We start from the raw sequence: 19,980 nt of genomic DNA, 5'->3' as shown, positions 1-19,980 counted from the left end.
ATGAACCTTAGGCAGTAGTTTGGGTTGAGGTAATATTTGTAAATTGTGTCTCTGAGTGGAGCCAATTAATTATCAGGTGAGTTGGTGGCTTCTTCAGAGGTTTTCTAGGATTCTGTTTAGTTTAACATTTAGCAAGCCTCTCTGGGTCAGCTGAGGCCAATCTTTTCCAAATTTACCTGTTCAACAAAAATAAGAAAGAAGAGGGATAAGAGAACTCATACAACTTTGAATACATTACCTGAAGATGATGAGGATTTTGGCCTAAAGTAAGACGCCCTCCAAGCCTGCTTCTGACGTCCCTATTTCTTCCAAAACCTCCATAATTCTGCTGCTGTTGCAATGGATATTCTCCTTGGTATCCACCTTCATTGTACTGTTCTTGTTGATACTGATTTTGTTGATACTCATCCTCTTGCTGTTGGTGTTTCTGATAATTATTTTCATATCTTTGAGTAAGATCACTGTAAGGCTGTTCATAACCATACTGCTCTTGATATCCCTGTTCTTCTTGGTACTGTCCCTTTTGATAATAATCATCATCATATGAGTCATTATAACCTTCACTGTAATCATACGCCTGTGAATGACCATCCCATGATGGAGGTGGTTCATTATACTGATGCTCAGTACTATATTCGTGATTGCCACTCTCTTCATGGTGAATATGACCTGGTGGTGGACCCCTTGGTGGGAATGTCTCAGGCTGGGGTGGGTACTGATCCTGATGCTGGTGACTGACTGATGGTCTATGATGAAAATCTGGAGGAGGTAAGTGTGTGTTATGAGGGGCAGGGTGTGAAGGTCTTACAGAACTTTGAATTTGAGGTGGGGGTGCATGGTGTGGTGAGGGAGGGACACTAGGCTGAACAGCAGTGGAGTGATGTACATCTGATGGGGGCTGATGTGGTGGTGGGTGATGATGCTGTGTATCAACATGGGGATGCTGGGGTTGATGATGGTGATGCTGAGATGGTGGGGGCTGATGGTGATATGGCGGAGGATGCTGAGGATGAGGAGGCGGTTGTGTATGAAGTGGTGGTGGTTGATGAGGTGGTGGCAAGTGACGGGGTGGAGGTCCCTGTTGGTGAGGTGGTAACTCATGAGGTGGGACTTGAGGTAAGTGATGTCCTGGCTGCTGTTGCTGACCAAAGTTTTGCTGCCGGTGACCATCTTGTATAAACCCAGGGTCTGCACTATGAGGTGGTGGCTCATTAAACATTGAAGGGGGTGATCTCATTTGATATCCCAAGGTGTCACGTGACTGACTTGGGTGATGCTCTTGGTGTGTCCCCGAGCTCTTACGAAAGCGCATCTGATTATGTGGAGGACGAACCCCACTCTGGTGCTGCGCTGATGGCACACGTAGCCTGTTGAAACGTCTTTGCTGGTTCTGTTGTGGAGCTGGCATGCGTGGATTACCATACTGATGCACTGGCAACATGTTTGGTCCACCAGGCCCTGTAAATGTGAAGGAAAAGTTGATTTCTGGGATTTACACCAATAAATATCTAATGTGCTACTTACCATCAAAAAACAATGTGACTGAAAAAATTCTTACTCATATATCCACATATTCCTAAATGTGACTGAAAAAATTCTCATTCTCATTCATGTTGCGAGCACCAGTAATCTGCCTCATTGTGCCTCAGACTATCTTGAGGGAAGGATTTTTTTTTTTTTTCAATTCTCTTATAGGCTCCACTTCATTTTGGGAATTTTGCTTCTGGGTGCTGTACTTCTTCCACCTGTGTTTCAAAATGGTTGGCTCATACCTTTCTAAGGAGGAGAAATCCAAAATTCTTGCCTGGAAGCAAGAAAATGTGGATACAAGATTTCTAGGTGCAGTGGGTGCTCAGAATGCAGTCAGAAATCTTGTCAGTTCAATACCCAGATGTCTGCAGATGGAAATCAAGGCCAAAGAGAGATGAAAAAGTAATAAAATTTGAGTGTGACATCGCCTATGAAAGTGTGTGGGGAGGCAGACGAGGGTTTCTGCATTTTTTGGTGGTTCGTTATGGAGTGGTTTGGATGTGAAGGGTCTAATAATGTTGCAAAGAACTGAGCACTAAGCATAATGATGAGTGAAATTATTCATACACACATGCTTGCTACTTCCCAAATGAGCAAGGTAGTGTCAAGAACAGATGACAGAGCCTTACAAGGGAAAATTCCTCACTTGGCTCCTGGCTCTCTTCTTTGTTTTGGAAAGTACTGATACAAGAGGGAAGGATTTTCAATCCATGAAGATGCAGTTATTGCATATGGAGGCAAAATTCTGAAAGATGCATGAGTCACATACCTCAAAATGAACCTAAATGTTGGTCTAAAGTGCCAAACAATTAAAGCAGTCATTTCAAACACTAACACGGCATTTTCCCATTTTGTGAATAGTTCCTATATTTCATCAACAAAAACAATCAACTTTTTGCAGAAACTTGTTTCAAGAGTCTGAGATTTGTGGAATAGTACACGTTAAAGAGACTATAGTTACTTTCCTGCGCTCAGGATCTCCTTTTATGGGGCTCCTACAGCACTCAGCAAGTCAGCCATGTCCACCAAGTGGGACCACAGGTTAACAGGTGTGGTGATGTTATGCATATATCTGTGTCGATTGAGTGCAGAATACCTTAGGAATAAGTGTCTAATTTCATCAGCATGGAAGGTGTATCTTGGGCATGAGGGATTTTATGATACACTGAATTAAATTTTGTAATGGAGAGATGGGTGGTGTCCAGAATCTAGAAGAGAAAGTGTAAAAAGAAAAGATTAGTGAAGTGTAATTTCAGATGGGTGTATGTGTGGTGAAGCTGGGTTTAAGACCAGGTTGTTTAGATGCACACAGCCTTTGCATGGTTATCTATATCAAAAATGTTAAAATAATTATGAAATCAAATATGTCCCAACATTTGGGGATAAGAGCAATGATTATGCATCATGGTAAATACATATATCAAAAACAATTTCAAAATATCTCAAGCAGCAGTTTAAAATCTGGCGAACAATTTCTACACCAATTCTATCAATAAGTGCACACATTCACAGCAGACTTGAATCATACTAATGGATCCCTCACCTTTTATTCCTCTTCTCTGGACTTGTTGTTTAGATTGCTGCTGTGACTGCTGCTGTTCATGTGCAGACCTCTGCTGGTCATTCCGCTTCTGTTCTTCAAATTTCTTATTATTTTCTTTCTCTTGCTTTGCTTTCCTAGAGGCAATCTCTGTTGCCTTAATTGCAGCAGCAGCTTTCCTTCGTGCTTCCTTCTTAGCCAATATCTGTTCTCGTAGCTGCTTCTGTTGTTGCATTTTTCGTTCATATTCACTATCTTCATTAGGATCTATTACCTGCTGTACAAAGACGAAAAACAACAAATAAATAACAATAAGATAAAAGTAAGAAAAATCTTATGTTTTAAAGAAAGGAAAACCTTTTCCCTCCAAAACAATGTTTTTAAGAAAGGAAAACCTTTTCCCTCCAAACCAAATGTCCCACAAACATAAGATATTCCTTGGGGAACATCAGGAATGAATCTTTTCCTACCATCAAAGAATTGGAGAGGAAGCTCTAATGCACCAATTCCTTTATGTGCTCGTTTAGGTGTACTACCTGAACATGACGGCCTCCTCACTGACATCTTGAGAGAAATACACAGCAGAGTGTGGGAAAATCTTGATTGGACTGAGCTTATAAGTGACATATGAAGTTTATGGATGGGGTTGTTAGGGAGGTGAATGCAAGAGTTTTGGAAAGAGGGGCAAGTATGAAGTCTGTTGGGGATGAGAGAGCTTGGAAGTGAGTCAGTTGTTGTTCGCTGATGATACAGCGTTGGTGGCTGATTCATGTGAGAAACTGCAGAAGCTGGTGACTGAGTTTGGTAAAGTGTGTGAAAGAAGAAAGTTAAGAGTAAATGTGAATAAGAGCAAGGTTATTAGGTACAGTAGGGTTGAGGGTCAAGTCAATTGGGAGGTGAGTTTGAATGGAGAAAAACTGGAGGAAGTGAAGTGTTTTAGATATCTGGGAGTGGATCTGGCAGCGGATGGAACCATGGAAGCGGAAGTGGATCATAGGGTGGGGGGAGGGGGAGAAAATTCTGGGAGCCTTGAAGAATGTGTGGAAGTCGAGAACATTATCTCGGAAAGCAAAAATGGGTATGTTTGAAGGAATAGTGGTTCCAACAATGTTGTATGGTTGCGAGGCGTGGGCTATGGATAGAGTTGTGCACAGGAGGATGGATGTGCTGGAAATGAGATGTTTGAGGACAATGTGTGGTGTGAGGTGGTTTGATCGAGTAAGTAACGGTAAGGGTAAGGGTAAGAGAGATGTGTGGAAATAAAAAGAGCGTGGTTGAGAGAGCAGAAGAGGGTGTTTTGAAATGGTTTGGGCACATGGAGAGAATGAGTGAGGAAAGATTGACCTAGAGGATATATGTGTCGGAGGTGGAGGGAACGAGGAGAAGAGGGAGACCAAATTGGAGGTGGAAAGATGGAGTGAAAAAGATTTTGTGTGATCGGGGCCTGAATATGCAGGAGGGTGAAAGGAGGGCAAGGAATAGAGTGAATTGGAGCGATGTGGTATACCGGGGTTGACGTGCTGTCAGTGGATTGAATCGGGGCATGTGAAGCGTCTGGGGTAAACCATGGAAAGCTGTGTAGGTATGTATATTTGCGTGTGTGGACGTATGTATATACATGTGTATGGGGGGGGGGGGGTTGGGCCATTTCTTTCGTCTGTTTCCTTGCGCTACCTCGCAAACGCGGGAGACAGCGGCAAAAAAAAAAAAAAAAAAAAAAAAAAAAATGAATTCTAATATCAGTAAGTGAAAAGTCTCACATGTCAGAGGTAAAAATGAAAAGGCAAGCTGCAGTATGAAATCCGCTGAATTGCAAAAGGTAAAGGAGGAAAAAGACGAGTGTAAACAGTGCTCAGAAGTGGTTAAAAGGGCAAAAAAAATTTTGGATTTATAAGTACGACTATTGAATTTGAGTCCAGGGAAATTATCCTTACTCTTTTCAAGTCATTCATGCTTTCCTATCTCGATGACAGAATAGTGAGAGAGCAGAAACCATCTACCAAGATGATTCCCGCAATGAGAAACAAATCCTATGAGAGCTGATTAAATGACTTAAATCTATTCAGTATACAAGAGAAGGCTAACAGGTGATCTAATAGAGGAATCAAAAATTAACAAAGCTTTCAATAATCTCAAACTAACAACTAACACGGATAGATTTGTCTAATTCCACTCGTAGTAATAGTTACTAGCTTGTGGGCAAATATTTCACCTTGAATGAGGTAAAACACTTTTTCTTCTACGGAGCTGTTAAAATATGGATGAATTTACTAATCAGAGTTGTTAAAGAAGTACTATAGACACGTCTGAGAATAGATTCGATAAACATTTCACTTTAAATCCATGACTGATTTGATAAACATTTCACTTTAAATCCATGACTGACATTATTTGCACATTCTTAGCTACATGAAAAGTTTTTGTTTTTTATCATTAACATATTTAAATTTCTCAGTGAATGTCAGTTTGCAAAAGGGGTGTGTGATGTCTCCATGATTGTTTAATTTGTTTATGGATGGGGTTGTTAGGGAGGTGAATGAAAGAGTTTTGGAAAGAGGGGCAAGTATGCAGTCTGTTGTGGATGAGAGAGCTTGGGAAGTGAGTCAGTCATTGTTCGCTGATGATACAGCCCTGGTGGCTGATTCGGGTGAGAAATTGCAGAAGCTAGTGACTGAGTTTGGTAAAGTGTGTGAAAGAAGAAAGCTGAGAGTAAATGTGAATAAGAGCAAGGTTATTAGGTACAGTAGGGTTGAGGGACAAGTCAATTGGGAGGTAAGTTTGCATGGAGAAAAACTAGAGGAAGTGAAGTGTTTTAGATATCTGGGAGTGGATTTGGCAGCGGATGGAACCATGGAAGTGGAAGTGAATCATAGGGTGGGGGAGGGGCGAAAGTTCTGGGAGCATTGAAAAATGTGTGGAAGTCGAGAACGTTATCTTGGAAAGCAAAAATGGGTATGTTTGAAGTAATAGTGGTTCCAAAAATGTTATATGGTTGCAAGGCGTGGGCTATAGATAGAGTTGTGCGGGGGAGGGTGGATGTGCTGGAAATGAGATGTTTGAGGACAATATGTGGTGTGAGGTGGTTTGACTGAGTAAGTAATAATAGGGTAAGAGTGATGTGTGGTAATAAAAAGAGTGTGGTTGAGAGAGCAGAAGAGGGTGTTTTGAAATGGTTTGGTCACATGGAGAGAATGAGTAAGGAAAGATTGACCAAGAGGATATATGTGTCAGAGGTGGAGGGAACGAAGGGTGGGAGACCAAATTGGAGGAGGAAAGATGGAGTGAAAAAGATTTTGAGTGATCAGGGCCTGAACATGCAGGAGGGTGAAAGGCGTGCAAGGAATAGAGTGAATTGGAATGATATGGTATACCGGGGTCGATGTGCTGTCAATGGAATGAACCAGGGCATGTGAAGCGACTGGGGTAAACCATGGAAAGTTCTGTGGGGCCTGGATGTGGAAAGGGAGCTGTGGTTTCAGGTGCATTATTACATGACAGCTAGAGACTGAGTGTGAAAGAATGAGGCCTTTGTTGTCTCTTCCTAGCGCTTAGCGCTACCTTGCGCACATGCGGGGGGAGGGGGTTGTTATTTCATATGTGGTGGGGTGGCGATGGGAATGAATAAAGGCAGACAGTATGAATTATGTGGATCAGGTGTTTGCTTTGAAGAATGTATGTGAGAAATACTTAGAAAAGCAAATGGATTTGTATGTAGCATTTATGGATCTGGAGAAGGCATATGATAGAGTTGATAGAGATGCTCTGTGGAAGGTATTAAGAATATATGGTGTGGGAGGAAAGTTGTTAGAAGCAGTGAAAAGTTTTTATCGAGGATGTAAGGCATGTGTACGTGTAGGAAGAGAGGAAAGTGATTGGTTCTCAGTGAATGTAGGTTTGCGGCAGGGGTGTGTGATGTCTCCATGGTTGTTTAATTTGTTTATGGATGGGGTTGTTAGGGAGGTAAATGCAAGAGTTTTGGAAAGAGGGGCAAGTATGAAGTCTGTTGGGGATGAGAGAGCTTGGGAAGTGAGTCAGTTGTTGTTCGCTGATGATACAGCGCTGGTGGCTGATTCATGTGAGAAACTGCAGAAGCTGGTGACTGAGTTTGGTAAAGTGTGTGGAAGAAGAAAGTTAAGAGTAAATGTGAATAAGAGCAAGGTGTTTGAGGACAATGTGTGGTGTGAGGTGGTTTGATCGAGTGAGTAACGTAAGGGTAAGAGAGATGTGTGGAAATAAAAAGAGCGTGGTTGAGAGAGCAGAAGAGGGTGTTTTGAAGTGGTTTGGGCACATGGAGAGAATGAGTGAGGAAAGATTGACCAAGAGGATATATGTGTCGGAGGTGGAGGGAACGAGGAGAAGAGGGAGACCAAATTGGAGGTGGAAAGATGGAGTGAAAAAGATTTTGTGTGATCGGGGCCTGAACATGCAGGAGGGTGAAAGGAGGGCAAGGAATAGAGTGAATTGGAGCGATGTGGTATACCGGGGTTGACGTGCTGTCAGTGGATTGAATCAAGGCATGTGAAGCGTCTGATGTAAACCATGGAAAGCTGTGTAGGTATGTATATTTGCGTGTGTGGACGTATGTATATACATGTGTATGGGGGCGGGGGTTGGGCCATTTCTTTCGTCTGTTTCCTTGCGCTACCTCACAAACGCGGGAGACAGCGACAAAGTATAAAAAAAAAAAAGTATGAATTATGTACATATATGTATATGTCTGTGTGTGTGTATATAAATATATATGTATACGTTGAGATGTATGGGTATGTATATTTGCATGTGTGGACGTGTATGTATATACATGTGTATGTGGGTGGGTTGGGCCATATATATAAATATATATATACACACATAAAGCATGAGAAGAAAGATCATGAGAGGCAAGTGTTTTGGGAGCAGCTAAATGAGTGTGTTAGCGGTTTTGATGCACGAGACCGGGTTATAGTGATGGGTGATTTGAATGCAAAGGTGAGTAATGTGGCAGTTGAGGGAATAATTGGTATGCATGGGGTGTTCAGTGTTGTAAATGGAAATGGTGAAGAGCTTGTAGATTTATGTGCTGAAAAAGGACTGATGATTGGGAATACCTGGTTTAAAAAGCGAGATATACATAAGTATACTTATGTAAGTAGGAGAGATGGCCAGAGAGCGTTATTGGATTACGTGTTAATGGACAGGCGTGCGAAAGAGAGACTTTTGGATGTCAATGTGCTGAGAGGTGCAACTGGAGGGATGTCTGATCATTATCTTGTGGAGGCTAAGGTGAAGATTAGTATGGGTTTTCAGAAAAGAAGAGTGAATGTTGGGGTGAAGAAGGTGGTGAGAGTAAGTGAGCTTGGGAAGGAGACCTGTGTGAAGAAGTATCAGGAGAGACTGAGTACAGAATGGAAAAAGGTGAGAACAATGGAAGTAAGGGGAGTGGGGGAGGAATGGGATGTATTTAGGGAATCAGTGATGGATTGCGCAAAAGATGCTTGTGGCATGAGAAGAGTGGGAGGTGGGCTGTTTAGAAAGGGTAGTGAGTGGTGGGATGAAGAAGTAAGAGTATTAGTGAAAGAGAAGAGAGAGGCATTTGGACGATTTTTGCAGGGAAAAAATGCAATTGAGTGGGAGAAGTATAAAAGAAAGAGACAGGAGGTCAAGAGAAAGGTGCAAGAGGTGAAAAAAAGGGCAAATGAGAGTTGGGGTGAGAGACTATCAGTAAATTTTAGGGAGAATAAAAAGATGTTCTGGAAGGAGGTAAATAGGGTGCGTAAGACAAGGGAGCAAATGGGAACTTCAGTAAAGGGCGTAAATGGGGAGGTGATAACAAGTAGTGGTGATGTGAGAAGGAGATGGAATGAGTATTTTGAAGGTTTGTTGAATGTGTCTGATGACAGAGTGGCAGATATAGGGTGTTTGGGTCGAGGTGGTGTGCAAAGTGAGAGGGTTAGGGAAAATGATTTGGTAAACAGAGAAGAGGTAGTAAAAGCTTTGCGGAAGATGAAAGCCGGCAAGGCAGCAGGTTTGGATGGTATTGCAGTGGAATTTATTAAAAAAGGGGGTGACTGTATTGTTGACTGGTTGGTAAGGTTATTTAATGTATGTATGACTCATGGTGAGGTGCCTGAGGATTGGCGGAATGCTTGCATAGTGCCATTGTACAAAGGCAAAGGGGATAAGAGTGAGTGCTCAAATTACAGAGGTATAAGTTTGTTGAGTATTCCTGGTAAATTATATGGGAGGGTATTGATTGAGAGGGTGAAGGCATGTACAGAGCATCAGATTGGGGAAGAGCAGTGTGGTTTCAGAAGTGGTAGAGGATGTGTGGACCAGGTGTTTGCTTTGAAGAATGTATGTGAGAAATACTTAGAAAAGCAAATGGATTTGTATGTAGCATTTATGGATCTGGAGAAGGCATATGATAGAGTTGATAGAGATGCTCTGTGGAAGGTATTAAGAATATATGGTGTGGGAGGCAAGTTGTTAGAAGCAGTGAAAAGTTTTTATCGAGGATGTAAGGCATGTGTACGTGTAGGAAGAGAGGAAAGTGATTGGTTCTCAGTGAATGTAGGTTTGCGGCAGGGGAGTGTGATGTCTCCATGGTTGTTTAATTTGTTTATGGATGGGGTTGTTAGGGAGGTAAATGCAAGAGTTTTGGAAAGAGGGGCAAGTATGAAGTCTGTTGGGGATGAGAGAGCTTGGGAAGTGAGTCAGTTGTTGTTCGCTGATGATACAGCGCTGGTGGCGGATTCATGTGAGAAACTGCAGAAGCTGGTGACGGAGTTTGGTAAAGTGTGTGGAAGAAGAAAGTTAAGAGTAAATGTCAATAAGAGCAAGGTTATTAGGTACAGTAGGGTTGAGGGTCAAGTCAATTGGGAGGTGAGTTTGAATGGTGAGAGGCTGGAGGAAGTGAAGTGTTTTAGATATCTGGGAGTGGATCTGTCAGCGGATGGAACCATGGAAGCGGAAGTGGATCATAGGGTGGGGGAGGGGGCGAAAATTTTGGGAGCCTTGAAAAATGTGTGGAAGTCGAGAACATTATCCCGGAAAGCAAAAATGGGTATGTTTGAAGGAATAGTAGTTCCAACAATGTTGTATGGTTGCGAGGCGTGGGCTATGGATAGAGTTGTGCGCAGGAGGATGGATGTGCTGGAAATGAGATGTTTGAGGACAATGTGTGGTGTGAGGTGGTTTGATCGAGTAAGTAACGTAAGGGTAAGAGAGATGTGTGGAAATAAAAAGAGCGTGGTTGAGAGAGCAGAAGAGGGTGTTTTGAAATGGTTTGGGCACATGGAGAGAATGAGTGAGGAAAGATTGACCAAGAGGATATATGTGTCGGAGGTGGAGGGAACGAGGAGAAGAGGGAGACCAAATTGGAGGTGGAAAGATGGAGTGAAAAGGATTTTGTGTGATCGGGGCCTGAACATGCAGGAGGGTGAAAGGAGGGCAAGGAATAGAGTGAATTGGAGCGATGTGGTATACAGGGGTTGACGTGCTGTCAGTGGGTTGAATCAAGGCATGTGAAGCGTCTGGGGTAAACCATGGAAAGCTGTGTAGGTATGTATATTGCGTGTGTGGACGTATGTACATGTGTATGGGGGGGGTTGGGCCATTTTTTTCGTCTGTTTCCTTGCGCTACCTCGCAAACGCGGGAGACAGCGACAAAGTATAAAAAAAAAAAAAAAAAAAAAAAAAAAAAAAAAAAAAAAAAAAAAAAAGCATCAGTCAGACTCACCTCATCTTGGACATTTTCTGAAGGTTTTAACTGTTTAACTGATTCCTTGAATGGTGCACCTGGCTGTTTATTCCCTTGATTTTGCTGAAGCTTATTCCCTTGGTATTGTTGCTGCTTATTTCCTTGATTCTGCTGTTGTTTGTTAACTTGATTTGGTTGTTTACTTCCTTGGTTTTGTTGTTTATTCCCTTGATTATGCTGCTGCTTGTTCCCTTGATATTGCTGCTGCTTACCGCCATGATACTGCTGCTGTTTATTACCTTGATTTTGCTGCTGCTTATTCCCTTGATTTTGCTGTTGTTTATTTCCTTGATTTTGCTGCTGGCTCCCCTGATTCTGCTGCTGCTTATTTCCTTGGTTTTGCTTCTGTACAGTACTTATGTCTACTGTTTTGATAGTTGTTAGGTTGGGATTACTGTTAGCAGGTGGCATAGACAGTCTACTAGAAATTGGGCCCTTCTTGGCTATACCACCACGCTGCCGAACCATAGCATTGTGAAGCTTCTTTCTCTGTAAATAAGGTTACTTTTAGACAGTTACAGGCTATCTACATATCAGAAAGCAATATAATTTTTGAACACTTGAAGCAAAAATGTCCAGGAAATTTCTACCAATGATGTGCTTGTTTGATTCATTTACCTGCATAATACTCATAATCACAAAATTTTTCCATCTTTCTCATCTCCCTCTATAACTACCAAAACTTCATTCTATTGTCCCTACATCCATTATAAATGCAAAACCATACCAACTCAAAACTACATCCTTCATTTCATTACACTAAACCCCTAAAACATATATTTTCTGTCTTCATTATTCACTCTTCGTCATCATATTTCCTCATTTCCCTCTCCTTAATCTTCTTCTACATAAGATCAATTCACTTACAGTTGAATAACACTTGACTGCACAACTGTGTTCCTTTACCTTACATGAATGAATGAATGAATGAATGAATGAAACATGAAGTATACCTTTCAAATCACATGGGAAAAAATGTGCATTTTGTAGTAAGAGAAAAGTTTCTCTCTGGGGTAGTGACCCACAACCTATGAGAACTAGCTCATACTTCTGAAGTTACAGAACTTCCTAATCCCTTATTTATTGGTGAAGTAAATGCCTTTCAGCTCTTGCTAATGACAAGCTAGGTAGTTGTAGTTTTGGTTCTGCTCTGATCCACCTTCTGACCACTCAGCAATAATACCATCATTCTTAGCTGTCTAAAGGATGTATCTTAAAATTTCCAAAAATAAAAACATTTTTTTTTTCTTTTTAGGGGAGGGGGAGACAACACAGAAAAATGTTAATGTGACAACCCTACAGGAAACATTTTTCAAGCTCCTATCTATGTATCAATATCTTTGATGCCTGTTCCCTCTGGGAACTCCCATCAAAGGCTGGCCAGAGCAAAAGAGTCTCCACTTATACCTGGCCTTACATGCCTCCCATGCATACACCATTCCACGCATTCTTCCACTATTTCTCTCCCTCCAGTATTCCTCCCCTATTTGCCCATGTCACAGGTAGTCTTCCTCTCACACCAACCCTTTTAATTGTACTAACACACACTTTTTCCTTGTAAACTCCCAGTCTTGCATTCTTTCTACATGCCCAAACCACCTCAAAGTATTACATTTCACCCATTCTACCACTCCATAATTCATTCTCTTTGCATTCACACTTCAAATGGTTACACACCAATTTTGAGAAGAAGGTTTTGAAATAAAAGTCTTCAGCACTCTAATTTCTAGGTTGTGGCTAATGCTAAAAGTCTTACATTGCTCCCCCAAAACATAAAAACCAATAACTGTAATACAGCTTGTTCACACAAAAATATTATCTCACCAAGGAATATTCTGAATAATCTGATGTCAGTGTTGCCTTTTGGTTCTAAATATCTCACTTTGTACAACAAAAATGAAGTAAAAAAGTATATATATTTTTTTATTTTTACTTTATTTTGCTTTGTCGCTGTCTCCCGCGTTTGCGAGGTAGCGCAAGGAAACAGACGAAAGAAATGGCCCAACCCACCCCCATACACAATTCATATACATACACGTCCACACACGCAAATATACATACCTATACATCTCAATGTACACATATATATACACACACAGACACATACATATATACCCATGCGCACAATTCACACTGTCTGCCTTTATTCATTCCCATCGCCACCTCGCCACACATGGAATACCATCCCCCTCCCCCCTCATGTGTGCGAGGTAGCACTAGGAAAAGACAACAAAGGCCCCATTCATTCATACTCAGTCTCTAGCTGTCATGTAATAATGCCCAAAACCACAGCTCCCTTTCCACATCCAAGCCCCACACAACTTTCCATGGTTTACCCCAGACGCTTCACATGCCCTGATTCAATCCACTGACAGCACATCAACCCCGGTATACCACATCGATCAAATTCACTCTATTCCTTGCCCGCCTTTCACCCTCCTGCATGTTCAGGCCCCGATCACACAAAATCTTTTTCACTCCATCTTTCCACCTCCAATTTGGTCTCCCACTTCTCCTCGTTCCCTCCACCTCCAACACATATATCCTCTTGGTCAATCTTTCCTAATTCATTCTCTCCATGTGCCCAAACCATTTCAAAACACCCTCTTCTGCTCTCTCAACCACGCTCTTTTTATTTCCACACATCTCTCTTACCCTTACATTACTTATTCGATCAAACCACCTCACACCACACATTGTCCTCAAACATCTCATTTCCAGCACATCCATCCTCCTACGCACATTTCTATCCATAGCCCACGCCTCGCAACCATACAACATTGTTGGAACCACTATTCCTTCAAACATACCCATTTTTGCTTTCCGAGATAATGTTCTCGACTTTCACACATTCTTCAAGGCTCCCAGGATTTTCGCCCCCTCCCCCACACTATGATTCACTTCCGCTTCCATGGTTCCATCCACTGCCAGATCCACTTCCAGATATCTAAAACACTTTACTTCCTCCAGTTTTTCTCCATTCAAACTTACCTCCCAATTGACTTGACCCTCAACCCTACTGTACCTAATAACCTTGCTCTTATTCACATTTTCTCTTAACTTTCTTCTTCCACACACTTTACCAAACTCAGTCACCAGCTTCTGCAGTTTCTCACATGAATCAGCCACCAGTGCTGTGTCATCAGCGAACAACAACTGACTCACTTCCCAAGTTCTCTCATCCACAACAGACTTCATACATGACAACACAGACAAATAATTTTAAGATGTGCCTATTGGTCTGGCCTCACACTGGTAACCCTACAACATTCCATAAAAACTGCCATAATAAATGCTTTATTGATTTCAAATTTTGGTGGAAAGAACAATAAAGTGGGGCTAACATAACTATTAGAAACCTGTCTCACATTCACACTTACCAGTCCTACTGAGACATGAGTCATACTGATCATTTCAAAGTTCATCAGACCTTATTTATCTATCTATTTATTATACTTCATTGCTGTCTCCCATGTTAGCGAGGTAGCGCAAGAACACCGACGAAAGAATGGCCCAACCCACCCATATGCATATGTATATACATACACGTCCACACACGCACATATACATATCTATACATCTCAACGTATACAATATATACATACACACACATATACATATATACTCATGTACATAATTCATATTGTCTGCCCTAATTCATTCCCATCGCCACCCCGCCACACATGAAATGACAACCCCCTACCCCCGCATGTGCGCGAGGTAGCGGTAGGAAAAGACAACAAAGGCCACATTCATTCACACTCAGTCTCTAGCTGTCATGTAATAATGCACCAAAACCACAGCTCTCTTTCAACATCCAGGCCCCACAAAACTTTCTATGGTTTACCCCAAATGCTTCACATGCCCTGATTCAATCCAGACAGCACGTCGACCCCAGGTATACCACATTGTTCCAATTCACTTTATTCCTTGCACGCCTTTCACCCTCCTGCATGTTCAAGCTCCAATCACTCAAAATCTTTTTCACTCCATCTTTCCACCTCCAATTTGGTCTCCCACTTCTCACTCCCTCCATATATCCTATTTGTCGATCTTTCCTCACTCATTCTCTCAATGTGACCAAACCATTTCAAAACACCCTCTTCTGCTCTCTCAACCACAATCGTTTTATTACCACACATCTCTCTTACCCTTTCATTACTTACTCGATCAAACCACCTCACACCACATATTGTCCTCAAACGTCTCATTTCCAGCACATCCACCCTCCTCCGTACAACTCTATATATAGCCCACGCCTCACAACCATATAAAATTTTTGGAACCACTATTCCTTCAAACATACCCATTTCTGCTTTCCAAAGTAACGTTCTCAACTTCCACACATTTTTCAACACTCCCAGAAATTTTGCCCCCTCCCCACCCTATGACTCACTTCCGCTTCCATGGTTCCATCCGCTGCCAAATCCACTCCCAGATATCTAAATCACTTCACTTCCTTCAATTTTTCTCCATTCAAACTTACCTCCCAACTGACTTGTCCCTCAACCCTACTATACCTAATAACCTTGCTCTTATTCACATTTACTCTCAGCTTTCTTCTTTCACACACTTTACCAACCTCAGTCACTAGCTTCTGCAGTTTCTCACATGAATCAGCCACCAGCACTGTATCATCAGCGAACAACAACTGACTCACTTCCCAAGCTCTCTCATCCACAACAGACTGCATACTTGCCCCTCTTTCCAAAACTCTTGCATTTACCTCCCTAACAACCCCATCCATAAACAAATTAAACAGCCATGGAGACATCAAACACCTCTGTCACAAACCAAAATTCACTGAGAACCAATCACTTTCCTCTCTTCCTACACGTACACATGCCTTACATCCTCGATAAAAACTTTTCACTGCTTCTAACAACTTGCCTCCCACACCATATATTCTTAATACCTTCCACAGAGCATCTCTATCAACTCTATCATATGCCTTCTCCAGATCCATAAATGCTACATACAAATCCATTTGCTTTTCTAAGTATTTCTCACATACATTCTTCAAAGCAAACACCTGATCCACACATCCTCTACCACTTCTGAAACCACACTGCTCTTCCCCAATCTGATGCTCTGTACATGCCTTCACCCTCTCAATCAATACCCTCCCATATAATTTACCAGGAATACTCAACAAACTTATACCTCTGTAATTTGAGCACTCACTCACTCCCTTGTCTTATGCACTTTATTTACCTCCTTCCAAAGCATCTTTTTCTTCTCCCTAAAATTTAATGATACTCTATCACCCCAACTCTTGTTTGCCCTCTTTTTCACCTCTATATATCTTATGACTTTTTATGTGAAATTACATGACAACACAGACAAATGATTTTAAGAAGTGCCTGTTGGTCTGGCCTCATACTGATAGCACCTGCAACATTTCCTAAAAACTGCCATAATAAATGCAATACTGATTTCAAATTTTGGTGGAAAGAACAATAAAGCGGGGCTAACATAACTATCAGAAACCTGTCTCACATTCACACTTACCAGTCCTACTGAGACATGAGTCATACTGATCATTTCAAAGTTCATCAGACCTTATTTATTTATCTAACATTCTCCCTAACCCTCTCACTTTGAACACCACCTCGACCAAAGCACTCTATATCTGCCACTCTATCATCAAATACATTCAGCAAACCTTCAAAATACTCACTCCATCTCCTTCTCACATCACCACTACTTGTTATCACCTCCCCATTAGCCCCCTTCACTGATGTTCCCATTTGTTCCCTTGTCTTACACACTTTACTTACCTCCTTCCAAAACATCTTTTTATTCTCCCTAAAACTTAATGATACTCTCTCACCCCAACTCTCATTTGCCCTCTTTTTTACCTCTATATTTTATGACTTTTTATGTGAAATTACATGACAACACAGACAAATGATTTTAAGAAGTGCCTATTGGTCTGGCCTCACACTGGCAGCCCTGCAACATTTCCTAAAAACTGCCATAATAAATGCTTTACTGATTTCAAATTGTGGTGGAAAGAACAATAAAGTGGGGCTAACTATTAGAAACCCATCTCACATTCACACTTACCAGTCCTACTGAGACATGAGTCATACTGATCATTTCAAAGTTCATCAGAACTATCCAAGAAAATACTTTTTTTTAGTGCAGTGATTATCATACCTCTTTTAAATCAATTCACAGGCAAACTTACACATTTTCCCCATTTCATCTTCTCGTATCTTTACTGCTTGGATTTCCTTTCAATATACATTTCAACTATCTGGTGTACTGAGGTTGGCAATTTTTGGAGCATTCAATATTAAACCTCAATCTTCCAACTTCCAACTGTTACTAAACTCCTAAGATCTAGTGCAATCACACTTAATATCCTGAAGATATATTCTGGGTCCCTTTCACACTCCAATCCCCACCTTATTTGTATACAACAGGACTGCTGGAATGTAAACTCTCTAAACTCTAGAATATAAGCTTGCAGCCCTGGGAGTACTTCTTTGCAATAGCAGTGAGTTATGGCTTGTCAAGAGTTGTGTATGAGATGTGGAGAGTGAGAGGCAAGGGTCTGTTGCCAGCTACCCACATGTAAGTGAAAGAGAAAGAAAAAACATAAAATGGGCCTCGAAGTGGGTATATGACAAACACCATACTCCTGGCTCACTGAACCATCACCAGTATTCCTCCTGAAACCCTGGATGTAGTAACTCCATAGTCAGTGGTTGCCTGTCACCCACTACAACAATAACCTATGCAGAAGTAGTAGGTGCCATCCATACAAACCATCGAGAATATTAAATGAGTTATCCAATTCACAGTGCCCTGATAGAGCCCCCTGTCTGTGCTACTCCTAGGAAATCAAAATGCTTAGGAAGAAAAGCCCTCCTTAGATCCTGAAAAATTTTGGCTTGCAGTCTCACCATGAAATTGCTCTGTGTTGTACCAAAGACCTTCCAAAAGGTGCTCTACTCACTGATTAGGCACCTCCCAAAGGAAACAACTGCTTCCAAAAAAAAAGATAGCCCAAACCCATCCAAATACATCAATTAATCCAAGCCAAGCAAATTCCTGACTGGGAATAAGGGAAACCTGGAAGACAGAACCTACTTTGCAAACTTTTCCAGAACTGTACAGCATGACAAGCACATTTCTCAACTGACTACGAAAAAAAATTACTGAAAAAACAAGGAGCACATTGTTTCTTTTTTCATAAAATAAGGTTACCGGTCTTGTAAAAAATAGTGAGGTTAAGAAAGAAACCCTACAAACAGTAATGCATCCTATCCAGTTATACATTAGGTTTAATGATTTGAAGAGGTTACTGAAATCTTTAACGAACTTACAGCTACAGCTTGTTGACTGTTGACTGGATTTGGAGTCATCCTGATTTGTTTAGGAGGGGTGATGTTCAGTGAACTTCCAGTAGATCGCCTCTTCAGTGAGCTCCGCAAATCCTCCTGTGGGGGTAACTGTGCTCCAGTAACCAAATGAGAAAGGATAGCTCCAGCTCCATATGGCACAATTCCCGTACTCCACTGTCAAGAGAAAATAACAATTAGTTTCATAAATGAATAAATATAAATAAATACATATTCTTTATTATACTTGATCGCAGTCTTCCGCGTCAGCGAGGTAGCACCAGGAAACAAAGAATGGCCCATCCACTCATATACATATATATATATATACATAAACACCTACACATGCACATATACATACATATCAACCTATACATAAACACACAGAGACATATACATATATACTATTTTTTTTTTTATTTTTATTATACTTTTCCGCTGTCTCTTGCATTAGCAAGGTAGCGCAAGGAAACAGACGAAAGAATGGCCCAACCCACCCACATACACATGTATATACATACACATCCACACACGCACATATACATACCTATACATCTCAACGTATACATATATATACACACACAGACATATACATATATACACATGTACATAATTCATACTGTCTGCCCTTATTTATTCCCATTGCCACCCTGCCACACATGAAATGACAACCCCCTCCCCCCACATGTGCGTGAGGTAGCGCTAGGAAAAGACAACAAGGGCCACATTCGTTCACACTCAGTCTCTAGCTGTCATGCATAATGCACCAAAACCACAGCTCCCTTTCCACATCCAGGCCCCACAAAACTTTCCATGGTTTACCCCAGACGCTTCACATGCCCTGGTTCAATCCACTGACAGCACGTCGACCCCGTTATACCACATCGTTCCAATTCACTCTATTCCTTGCACGCCCTTTACCCTCCTGAATGTTCAGGCCCCGATCACTCAAAATCTTTTTCACTCCCATCTTTCCACCTCCAATTTGGTCTCCCACTTCTCCTCGTTCCCTCCACCTCTGACACATATATCCTGAATTTATACACGTGTAAATATTCATACCTGCTTGCCTTCATCCATTCCTGGTGCTACTCCGCCCCACAGGAAACAGCATCGCCACTCCCTGCATCAGCGAGGTGGCACCAGGAAACAGATGAAAAAAGGCCACATCCATTTACACTCATTCTCTAATTGTCGTGTGCAATGCACTGAAATCACAGCTCCCTATCCACATCCAGGCCCGTTTTCAACCCACTAACAGCATATAGACCCCAGTATACAACATCGTTCTAATTCAGTCAATTCCTTGCATGCCTTTCACCCTCCTGCATGTTCAGGCCCCAGTCATTCATAATCTTTTTCACTCAAGCCTTCCACCTCCAATTTGGTCTCCTCACATCTCCAACAGACTGCATACTTGCCCCTCTCTCCAAACTCTTATATTTACCTCCCTAACCACCAATTCCATAAACAAATTAAACACCCATGGTGACATCACACACACCTGCCACAGACCAACCTTCACTAGGAACTTATCACTCCTCTTCCCACTTGTACACATGCCTTTCACCCTTGATAAAAACTTACTGCTTCTAGCAGCTTACCTCCCACACCATATATTCTTAAGGCCTTTCAAGAAGCATCTCTATTAACTTCTACCTAATGTTCCCACTTAATATTACATCCTACTGCTAATACCTAATACTCCTGCCTCATATTCCTATGCACTACTTCTACCTTATGCTTCTGTCCAAGTTCCTACCTACTACTTCTAATTACTGCTCCTGCCATTCTGCAAAAAAGGTAGGGCTAGTGCACAG

At 41.6% G+C, this 19,980-nt stretch overlaps 1 protein-coding gene across 1 annotated transcript in view; it reads right to left on the bottom strand.

Moving 5' to 3' along the window:
- Nucleotides 1-19,980, bottom strand: part of LOC139753627 (uncharacterized) — an 82,706-nt gene that overhangs the window by 23,879 nt on the left and 38,847 nt on the right. The window contains exons 8-11 of the mRNA XM_071670241.1: nucleotides 18,146-18,337; nucleotides 10,788-11,297; nucleotides 3,074-3,347; nucleotides 239-1,458 (exon numbers count right to left, since the gene is read on the bottom strand). Of these exons, the coding sequence (XP_071526342.1) occupies nucleotides 239-1,458; nucleotides 3,074-3,347; nucleotides 10,788-11,297; nucleotides 18,146-18,337 (2,196 nt within the window). The remainder of the gene's footprint in view (nucleotides 1-238; nucleotides 1,459-3,073; nucleotides 3,348-10,787; nucleotides 11,298-18,145; nucleotides 18,338-19,980) is intronic.

Source organism: Panulirus ornatus, chromosome 15 (genome assembly GCF_036320965.1).
Source record: "Panulirus ornatus isolate Po-2019 chromosome 15, ASM3632096v1, whole genome shotgun sequence".
NCBI classification, from domain to species: domain Eukaryota; kingdom Metazoa; phylum Arthropoda; class Malacostraca; order Decapoda; family Palinuridae; genus Panulirus; species Panulirus ornatus.
The sequence above is the reverse complement of the archived record's forward strand: the minus strand, read 5'-3'. Positions and strand labels throughout refer to the sequence as shown.